The following is an 11,258-nucleotide window of genomic DNA, read 5'->3' as shown; positions in this document are numbered from 1 at the left end:
AGGTCAGCAAAGCCGTTAATGTTTTGTGTATTCAAATAAAGATCGACGGCGACGTGTGCACATTCGCACGCAAGCTGAGCCCGGGCTCGCCCACCGGCTAATGGGTTTATAATGCCTTCATTTTGCATTAAAACGCCACTGCTCACCGACGCCTCGGCGACGGTTCTCGGCAGTAGTGTCCTGCGGGACCGACCAGGCTCGATGGAGAACAGTCCGCCTCCTGTCCGGAATAACGTTCCCGTTCTTGCGTGGAATTATGATCGTGCATGATGTATGTTGGAAGCGAAACGACTAATGACCGTTTTCTCGGAGAGAAAATATCATTTTTGAGGAAGTAGTTTTCCGGGAAAACTCATTCACGATTTTCAGAGTGTAACAAAGTACAACAGAAGTGCAATGAATTGTACAATTCTTCGTATTTGTAATAATTAAATTAAATCTACAACTATAATTTAAAAGTTAGCATAAATAATTTTTAAGGAGCAGTTTTTCTTTTCTTGATATGACGCGTCAAAGAACACGGAAGTCTTAAAGATAGAAAAATTTGAGACGTGTGTAAAACTTCGCGATGCTGTGAATTGCCGACAGATTAAGATTTTAAATGTATCTCAAAAAAATTCTCCTTTCCGAGGTACTTTTCCGTAAATTACATTCTCACTAGAAGCCGCTCGCAATAACGTGCGGTCCACGCACGTTAATGAACGACGGAGACTCATGAACGGTCGTTCTCGGTTTCTTTCACGAAGGCGTGCTCGCAATCGCGTGCTTTACAACGGGTGGGGCCCTAATCAAGCGGCGGACATCCTCGATGTTCATACTGACGCGACGTTGCGCTGCTTTTTCCTCTTTTTTCGTCATAACGCTCTCACCGTGTCATTCCTCTCGGCGCCACCGCTAATACCGGATCCCGTCCGTGCTTTCGTGCCGAACGCACGCGTGATTTACGACCGAAGGATGGATCGGTCGGCCGTCTCTCTATTCATGCCTAATGTCCGCCTGATACGACCATATAACGACGGAAATATATTCATCATGTCCACTTTACGACACGATGATCGCCCGACGAATTAATAAAGCGAATATTTCAGCGCGAACGACAGATCTCACTACCACCCACGAAAGTTCAGTGTACTTAATTGATTCTTTGATGGCATCGTAAGAACCATCATATATCTTATCATTTTCAACAGCACAAATTTAATGGGCAAAAACTAATTCGCTTAGATACTCTAGATACTAGATTCATACAAATTAATGTGTGTGTGTGTCGACTTTAAATTTTTAATATGAGAATAAATACGTATTATTATAAATTTCAACACAACTTTGCTTTTTTAAAATTGCTTTTACATTAAAGATATTACATTATTATGAGAGAAACTATCTTGACCTGACCAATGTACATTTCCACCTAACATATATATTTTACGTGCTTCGTGGACACCATGTATATACATTTATCGGAGTTGCATCACGTGCACTAATAAAAACGTCCATCGGCGGAAACGACGAGCGTTTGCAAGACGGGCGATTTCGTGACGCGTCGGCGGTCAGCCTACCTCGCCGGCTCGCTTTCCCAGCAGATGGTGACTCCTTCATCCCCTAATCGCACGGTCGGTTTAAGGATCGCGTGATGATGCCTTTAAACGGGGCATCTTGTAACTGGTTAACCGTACAGAACCGCCAACATTTGCCTAAGCGTGTACACGCCAGCCCGTGCGGAATCACCGCGACCGAAATAATAGAGCTCCTTACCAAGACTTACCCACGATGACGATGAGAAAACAGATCCTTCAGCGATTTGTTCGAAGAATAGTATCTGCCGCGCGACAAGTAATCTACAAGGGGAAACATTCTTGTTATTTAATATGCAATTATATGCTAATGATGACATATGACACTTATACGCGCGAAATATTCCAGATAATAATTGTTACAAACGGATGATTGAACGTGTGATAAAATATTCATTGATTTCTCCAAAGTTTTATAATATAATTAGGACAGTTTTTTTAGGGGATAAATGCACAACGGAAAAAGAAATTAGTGTAAAACGACGAAGAGGAAATATATTCGGAACGGTGCGCTCGGTACAAGAGTTTATTAGGGTTTATTTACAAGGGAGTAGCTTGCACAGCAATAGATGCGTGTATGCGTTTTTCACAACACAAGCATTAACAATATAACGCTCTACACTAAACACTAGTCGCCGCAGCGATAATAATTCTTGCAGGCGCTCACGGAGAACGCGCAAAGCGTCGCTCGGGTCTCCAATCTTCCTTCGGCATTGAAGATTTCTCTGATTCCTCGCCGTGTCCAACCTAGATGTAATTAGATTGCCGAGGATTAAAGTCCTTAGACCCTTGAACTCTCGATTTGTCGAAAGCCCAGGTCGCCGCTCCTTCGTCGAGCGCGCCCACTTCGCGCACCTCCGCGCCTAAGTACGGAATCGAAAACATAAATAACGATAACAATAGCTCGTGATACGAAATATACAGCTTATGTTACAAGAGATAGAGCCGTAGTTACCTTACGTCGCAAGTAGAATATATGTATACCTATATACAGTAGATTTGTTCTTTAGTCACCGTACAACTTAGTTGTCCTTAAAGATGCATATACGTGTGTGTATTTATGCGCGGCAATTATGCCACCTTGAGAACCAGGATGTTGGTTACATATTTACAACGTTTGTATTGTTCGTGTGCACAACTCGGCAGAGATTGCCGTGATATTCGCGATCGCTCGCCTAAAATCTCGAAGCAACGTGGCCCAATCAATCACGCGTGACGTTTCTTGTGTAGAAAAATAGCTGCAAAGAGGAACTGCGAAGAGGCTGTTCGATGAAATATGGAAAAATGAGATATAAACATTTCTCAATAAAAATCAGACTGGACACTTCCTCCCTTGTACTTATCAAATTATATTTAGTCACTAATAAACATCTGTACTTCATAAACTTTCATATATAAAGAATCAACCTTTTAAATAATTTATTCTACTAAATTAAATAATAATATATATATATATTTAAGATTATAATAAGAATTCTCTCCCGAAAACGTGCAAAGCACTTTATTGGGGATTGCTCCAGCGACGCGCCTCTTCGCAGCTTTCGCTTCGAATGTGGCCGCAAGAAGAACCGATGTGACGTCGAGAGACGCGATCTCGCGTGAAAGATAAAGAGACGAATGTAACGAAAAAACTTAAAGATACCTCATCTCCGACGTCATCTGCACGCGTGACAGACTTTCGTTATACCGTAACGATACTCTATCGTATCGGTTACGAAAGTGCATCCACGACGCTGCGTCCTGACTACCAGGATCGCGGCGGCGAGGTCCTATCGCTTCCGATCGCCGATCGAGGCAAGGATATACACACAGGTCCAGGCCTCTCTCCGGGTCCCAGGGTACAAGTCGGGAGACAACGGAATCGCCGAGTCACGTGAGGCGGCTCAAGTCCTCTGTACTTGCCACCATGCCCGCCAAAGGTCGAGAGTTCAGCCGCGAGAGAGGCCAGCATTCAGACTCTCAGGGGGGAACGTGAGCTTTACGTTTCTGTTCCCGCACTCCCCCTTTGCGCTGTGCAGGAAAGAAAAATGGAGAGCGACGCCGAAGCCAACTCGACCGCGCGCGCCGTCGAGAACCTTTGACACCACAATTATCGTCGCTATTCACGCCGGGTTCCGCAAGTTTCGTCGGTACACCCGGACGTCGCAGCGCGACAACCTCCTAACGCCCCCCGATGGGACGCCATGAGACGCGTGACACGCGCGATGAAAGTCGATCTCCGTTGCGCAGACACTTTACGGTAATCCGTCGCATTACGCAAACATGAGAACATTTTCTTCTTGTTTTTTGTACAATCATCTTTACATTTATCTAACGGAATGGAGACCGGCTCCTTCAAAATTCTAAAGACGAGAAAATTACCGTCTGATGGATATTGCACTTCTAATGAACAAAATGTTACAGTTGCTAAAAGTACCGGAGTTCCCTGGAGATTTAAAAGAGAAAAAGGAAATTATTTTAAATCTCGACACATACAGGGAATCGGCTTTCACCGCTCAAGTCAAATCTTCGTCATTTTCGCAAGAAAGAGGAACAACACTAGGCGATACGATTTCGCGGGGCATATTTCGCATAAATTCCATTTCGCCTAGCGCGAGTACACAACTCGCAGTTCCGACTATCGGAATCTCCCATTTTCGAGGGAGAAGCACCGGCTCTCGTCGCGCAGCCTTAGCAAAAGGTCTTACAGAGTTCCTCCGCAAGGTGATCGCGGTCAGATACTTCTTTAACGAAGTCACGTGAGAGCCAGCGACTACGAGGGCGAGAGGTCCTGGGCCTCTCTACTGAGACTGTCCGTGGGCGACGGTGTGGCCCTTCTGGACGGCGACGGCGACGGCGCAGCTGGTGTCGAAGATTTGGGCGCGGTCGCCGTGTGATAGGGCGAGAATCGGTGATGAGCCAGGGCGAGGGGCGATGGATAGAGCGGCCGGGGAGCCGCAGGACCCGTCGGGTTCTGCTGAGAGCTGGAAGCGGCCAGCTGTTGCTGATGGTGAGCCGCCGCAAAGAGAGTCGGTCCGATGGACGAAGCCCACCATAGATGACCCAGTTGTTGCTGCTGCTGCTGTTGTTGATGCTGTTGCTGCTGCTGTTGTTGGTGGCTAGTACCAGCTGCGGACGCGCCCGGATAGACCAGCGCGGGGCTCACCAGTTGAGCATACGGACTGACCGCTACAGCTGCCGCCGCTCTCAGCAGCATCTGGGAACGTGCGGCCCATAGGGCTTTTTCCTCGAGACTGAGATTGCTCACCGTGCTTGCCTGGAGCTGCTCCATTTCGAAGGGCAGTCGATGCGGAAACCTCAGCGATTGCTGCTCCGCCAGCATCGACTCCATCGTCTCCCTGAAAGGGAAGCTGCTCCATTATACATTTTGTCTCTTTCAGCCAAGGGATTCTTTGGGGTAATTTAAGTTTGACATTTCTCGGCTGTGGCGCGAAACTCGCTTTCTTTGGATGTAGGTTTCCGCGTGGTTTTTCAAAACTAACTCTCTTCTTCAAGCTTGCAGTCTCAAAAATTGGCAAATGTCTTTAACCATATATTCAGCTACATGTTTAAAGTAAAATAATTTAGAAGAGATAGAGACAATAGCATTATATAAATCTGATTCCTGATGACATTGGCAAAGAATTTGTACAAAAGAGAAACATCAGATCGAGGTCGACTTTATAAGTAAATCCGTGTAATTTCAAAGTGATTTCATTGTTGTGGACTTGATCTCGTCGTAACATTCTTAACATAAGTCGTCAAGTAACTCACCTCTCAAAGTCGGTAAGGCGGGATGAGTCCCGAAAGCCCTTGGCGAACGGATTACTGTCGATCTTGAGCTTTGTGATCTGTAACAGGCGGAAAAGCGGCGGTTGGTTAGTTCGTGGCGGACCTTGGATCGCCAATCGGAGGATTCGGTCGCCCTCGGACTGGCATTAACATCCGCGATCTCTCGCAAATTCCCTGAGTAAGACTATAAAATCACCCAGCGCGCGCAGCTCTGCTCAGGGAAAATTACGTCACCGGACGACCAACGGCGCGTGGCGGAAAACGGCCGGTTGTTTCGAAACGGTTCGTTCCATCGATCGGGAGTCAACGGCTCGTAAAATTAGAAGAAGGCGGTGAAGCGACGTACCTACCGTTACGGGACAGGGGGGATAGAGGAAGCGCGGAATCGGGGGGATTTCAGAGAAGAGATAGGGGAGCATCTCGTTGATGCACGGGAATCCTCGCGAGCGTTACGAGAGCGAATCAGGGGGATGATGCACCGACTCTGAGATTTTTCTAGAAAATGCCAGCAGAAAGTCACATCGACAAGTGACTCTCATCATCCGAGGCGAATCGGATATTGCTTTCACGGTGAACGCAATATTGCTCGATATAAATATAGTATAAATGATTAGTCTTTCGAGGTATGCTCTTCTGACAAATTAGATACTTATACTTTATCCATCGGAAAATTCGGATTAGCCAGAAAAGCTAATCCGAAAGTTCCAAAAAAGACATGAAAAACGTTACGGAGACGCAACGGAAATATTCGAGTATAATACAGGTAGGTAAGCTACGTTTTAATAAAAGTAGGTATACCTCCATGCTTGAGGATGAGGAATGCACGAAAGACAAAGGACATCATAGAAGAAGCTATAAATAATTTTTTCAAAAAGTTACATTTTCGCAGTTACAATAACAATACCATTCGTTGTCAGCTCGGATACATGCTGACTTTGCTCAGAAGTTTGCTCACAAAACATCTAATAAATGATTTCCTTTCTTTCTACTCGTCTCGTCTATTTTTACATAATAGATCCATTGGAGCATCCTCTTCGTCACGTTAGCGAGTCCCTCTCGCTGCGAGGGCAAAGGAACGCTTTGTTCGCGCTCGACACTTGAAGAATTGTCGAACGACATGGTGGTCGACGACGCAGGAAATCCGAGAAAGTTTGTCTACGTGTTGGACTACACATCGTCACGTTTGTAGTAGCCTCTTAAGTGGTCGGACTGTTTTCTCTCTCTCTATCTGCCTCCTGCTCTGTCTCTCTCAATCGCTCTCTTTTTCTCCCGTGTGTGCCGCCCCTACGGAAATCTACCCTAAGTCGGCTGTACGCCCCAAGTTGGGTGTTTCGCGTTACCTACGGTGCCCACCCACGACGCTGACGGATGCACAGGTGGCCCCGCTCTCGAGATCTCTGGCGTCAACCTAACCGGCGTCGCCCTTGCCCTCGTCTTGTATGCCTTGTTCAGCCTTCACCAAGACGAATTTCGTTAGCAGATTCCCATACCTGCCCGGACTGTCGCGAAGTTTCCAAACACAAATAAGCTTGTTGCACTAACGAAATTTTCCGCACGTTTAAGCGCGAAACGAGTCAGCATTCGCAAGTCACAGGACGCACAGGACCATGAAAGCGCATTTACGCATCGCACGTGCTTGGCACGTACCGTGAAAGCTTCTCATATTTTATCTAGCTGTCTTCTGCGTAATGCTGTATAGTTATTTTTGAATTATAATAATTATTATTAATTGCAAATTCCACAGCAAGATGTAGAGAAGATAAGAATAAACGGAAAAATTGCAAAACATAAACTGATGTGATTTAGTCCTGGCAATATATTCTCAAGTGAATTTGTATCGTCTTTAAAATAAATGGCGTACATTATTATCAATCATATTTATCAAAGTAAAAATCATGAAAATAATAAAGAATCAGTTCATTATAGAAAACTGAAATAAATCAGTGTAATACGTCTTTAAAGAATTAATTATGTCTTCACAATGAATGTTGTAATGGCACGAACGCACGTTGTTTTTTGACAAACTTCCCAGATGCTGAAGGTGTTAGTCAGTCGAAAGCTAGCCCGTGCTTGGTAATTGGATGATTAGACGACGCGTTAATTAGCGTCTTCCCGTGTACACGATGGCACTCAAACGAAGGAAAACACCGGCGGTAGCGCATAAAAATGTCAAACAAGCACAGTGATATCTCTCGAAACGGACCCATCCAATTTCCGTCCGGCATGCCAGCAGGCATAAATCAGCCTTGCCTTCCGGGTCGAGTGTCACGGACGAGATGTGGTGCGGTTCGCTTGAACGACACGCTTCTGCTGCTACGACTTGGAGCACCGATGTCTTTCGGAAGACCCCCAGTTTACCCGAGACAAGGCGCAACACGCGCGTATTTATTTGGAAAAGGGAGCCGCTTGTCGCAACTCTGGTTTGTCGGTAGGTGGTCCAATTAATTTGTACTGTCCCAAAACTCGGAAGCAAACGAGGCGTTCAGTTTCCGCGATAATAGCCCAATTATGCGAGGAAGATTATCGCGCGGAAAATAGAAATTATGATACTTCTTATCATGGCTTTCTCAATCTATGTATCTAATGTGTATTTATAGATGTAATTAAATGTATGGACCTAACAACGCGATTTGACACGGAAGAATCACGTGTTTCCGTGATGCAAATTAGCATATACCTGCATAATCAAAAATGCAATAATACAGCATCAGATTATATTTTCGTGTAATGGTGTTCTACAAAGACGGAGGTAATGGGTTTCAAAATGGACCCAGTATATCCCGTTATTTAGCGACATAGGAGGTACTGCAGATAGATACGACGTGCTCCGTAGCAACATCTATAATCTACGATCAACGCTCTTACATGAAGCAGCCATGACAGCCTGTTCCCGTCACACCGCGTTTATCGGTAGTGCGATGATTCACGACTCGTGGTAAACCGGTGTTCGCGATAAGTCTGAAGACACGCGTCAGCATTTCCTTCCGCGTGTTCGTCGCAGGCAGGAGCGCATCGCCGCATCGGCGACTGCCAGGACTGGAAGCTGTCGCGCGACTTCCAGTTTATCTGCTCGTCGAAAGCTCGCCGCCGTTTTCGCGTCCTCGGCGACGGAGGTCGGGAGAAGAAAAAAAAGATAGGAAGAAAGAAAGGCGGCGAGAAAGGCAGGAGAGAAAGAGTGAAAGAGACAGCGGAGAGTGGCACTCTTGGTGTGTCGAGTGGGTGGTCCAATTACCCTACGGTTTCGCGCTCACGAGCAGCACGTGCAGGCCCCACGGTAATAAGACTCTTTCCTTCAAAGCTCAGACTAAGCCGGTGCTAAGCCCGGGGCCGCCTCGCTTTTAGTTACGATTCCGCTGACATCATTAGCCAAACATCTGGCCCGCCACCGCCACCATCACCGGCACCGTCGCATCGTCAGCATCGTCGTTTCCTCGACAACATTGCCACCTCCGTCTCTGTCCTACATCTCCTCTCTGTCTGCATTCGCCTCTCGTCATCCGTCGCCCGCCTGACGATTCGCGTCCTCGTCGTTGTCGTCGTCGCCGTCGCCGTCATCGTCACTTTACGAGCGGATCGCTGGCGATATTCCGCTGCTCTTTGAGATCCGCAAGACGGCATATACCGGACGCAAGTTCAGAACGACTTCTGGTCTTTGATATCGGCGCTTTACCACGCTTTACCAACCGACACTCTTGTCGAGCGCTCTGCTTTACGGTGGGTCCACCGGCTCGCAATGGCGTGGCGTTATACCTCTCTCTCATGCACATACATTTGATTAAACGTCAATTACCCTCACACTATCTTTAGTATTTAAAACTTTTTATCTTTCTCAAGTTTAATGAAAAGTTTTTATTTGGTATTAAATGAAGAATGTCTAGTAGTCCTGTTATCTATTTCAGATTCTGATCGTTATAAATTTGTTAACGCTGATTCGTAAAACAGACTTTGTTAAAATCTATATTGAAATTCAATCTAAAAATTTATTAAACAGAAGAAAGAAAAGGAAGATACAAAGTAGAAGAGTACTCTGCAACTGTCTCTTCGTAAATCTAACTGCACGGACTTACAGATTCGCAAAGACATCGTTTACACCAGAATTCTAGAATCAGGACAAACTGTAAATCAAAAATCATTTAATTTAATGTGTCACACGGAGGTGTTACCGTCCCACGTTGACGGACGGAATTTCCAGCGTTGAAGTCTCGACGCCACTGGCGCGAGCTTCCCGACAAACGCGTTTGGCCCGTCGAAGTTATACGGTTTCGCTGACACGACTCGACCAAACGCTTGGACCACTTCCCAGACCGATTTACGATGTCGGCCGTGTAGCGCGCAGCGAGTGGTACACCGCGTGATAAATTCGCCCCGCATGCACGCCGTTCTGCTCGGCTCGGTAGCCACCGAGCCCGATGCCCGAGCGTATCGTTCGCCGCACGCGAATAAATCCTCGCGGGAGATGCATCCGCGAGAGATGACGCTTCGCCACGCATGGGAACGCATGCCATGTTACTCGTGGTGCGAGAAGTGCGAACGAGACGTCCGGCGATCTCTTTCGCGATCGTGAATCATTAGGGAGAACGAAATGACTAACCGTAGGAATATCGAGCGGGACCAATATGCTTAATGGAAGAGAAACGAACATCACATAAGATCAAAGTTGTATGAAACGAAAGATGGCGATAAAGTGTGCTGATTTGTAGAATTTACGAACTGTCAGGCTTAGAAATTTGAAATCCCATAAATTTTTCAGTTTTGGTAAAAATAGAGAATGCTGCGAAAGACATTGTTTCCATATTATCAGAACGTGAAAATTTTTATTTAAGATTCAAATGTGAGACACATTTAGATCTGAGGGAGCTAAATAAAAGTTTCGAACTCGGCTCACGAGATGCGAGAAAACGTTCATGCCATCATCACGCACGTCCTTTTATACAGCCCTTTTTGCTTCCCGCGGAAGGATGCTCCGATGCTGTCTTTAAACGCCGGCCGCCGATGTATGTACGTACGTCGCATACCGTGCTCGCAAAGTAATTTTCAAGAACCCACTCCACGCCGATCGTCCAGAAAGGTGCCGTCGTCATTACTGTCGGCTAATCAACGAACAAAAAGCCTCGTATACAAGGTGTCTTGCCGCTGTCGAGCTCTCTTTGCGACGGCAATTTTAAGTCTCATATTTTCACAAATTCCGACTATCAAACATGTGCGTCCTGCAAGTTAAATATTTAAATAATACTATATTTCATAAATAATATACTATTTCTGTCAATTACCAATTACAAAATTTTTGAAAAATTAAAATGTAAGTTTCATCTAAATCTTTTATATAATCATTTTTAATGGTAACTGTTTAACATTCACTTAACGCACATGGCCATATAATATTTTGCACTCGATGGGACACCCAGTATATTCGCAAGCGCCGCGGCTTCGAGTTCTGAAGAGCGTCACGCGACGAAAACTTCAATGCAAAATTCGCGCGTTTCCGAGGCGGCGCGGCGTGGCGAAAAGTAATTTTCTGTCAGAAGCGCATGCAGAGCCCTCATGTCAAAGGCCTGCATTGCTATCCGACTGGTGACTCGAGGACAGATCGAGACGGCTGATCGAAGGACAGGTAGCCAATTATGTCCAGCTGCGAAGCTGGCTGCCGGGCTGCCAAAGAAAATTGAGAGAGAATTTGCAAACACAGTAGGCGGAGCAGGCCCCGTTGGATGTTCCGGATATCACCATAGACACTCGCAGTTCGACCAGTTCCGACACAGTTCCGATGTAGTTCGCGTGCAAGTTCAAACAGGCTCAGAATCAGGAAATGCATTTCTTCGTGAAGAAAGGAGAGAAAGAGGAAGAAGTCGATCGGTTGAAAGCATCAAAAGGTGGCCTCTGAATTTGTTTTCTTTTTTTTACATAAATTCAAAT

The 11,258-nt window shown here is 45.9% G+C and overlaps 1 protein-coding gene across 2 annotated transcripts in view; it reads right to left on the bottom strand.

Annotated features, from left to right (window-relative positions):
• Positions 1–1,974: 1,974 nt before the first annotated feature.
• Positions 1,975–11,258, bottom strand: part of LOC105275856 (T-box protein H15) — a 45,689-nt gene continuing 36,405 nt past the window's right edge. Inside the window, exons 5-6 of one of the 2 annotated variants that reach the window (XM_011333016.3) lie at positions 5,328–5,404; positions 1,975–4,924 (exon numbers count right to left, since the gene is read on the bottom strand). In XM_011333016.3, coding sequence (XP_011331318.1) covers positions 4,327–4,924; positions 5,328–5,404 — 675 coding nt within the window. In that variant the 3' untranslated portion in view covers positions 1,975–4,326. The remainder of the gene's footprint in view (positions 4,925–5,327; positions 5,405–11,258) is intronic. The other variant, XM_011333017.3, reaches the window with a different exon arrangement.

The sequence above is a fragment of the Ooceraea biroi genome, chromosome 11 (assembly GCF_003672135.1).
Source record: "Ooceraea biroi isolate clonal line C1 chromosome 11, Obir_v5.4, whole genome shotgun sequence".
Lineage (NCBI taxonomy): Eukaryota > Metazoa > Arthropoda > Insecta > Hymenoptera > Formicidae > Ooceraea > Ooceraea biroi.
Note: the sequence above shows the minus strand (reverse complement) of the source record. Positions and strands in the feature narration are given on the sequence as shown.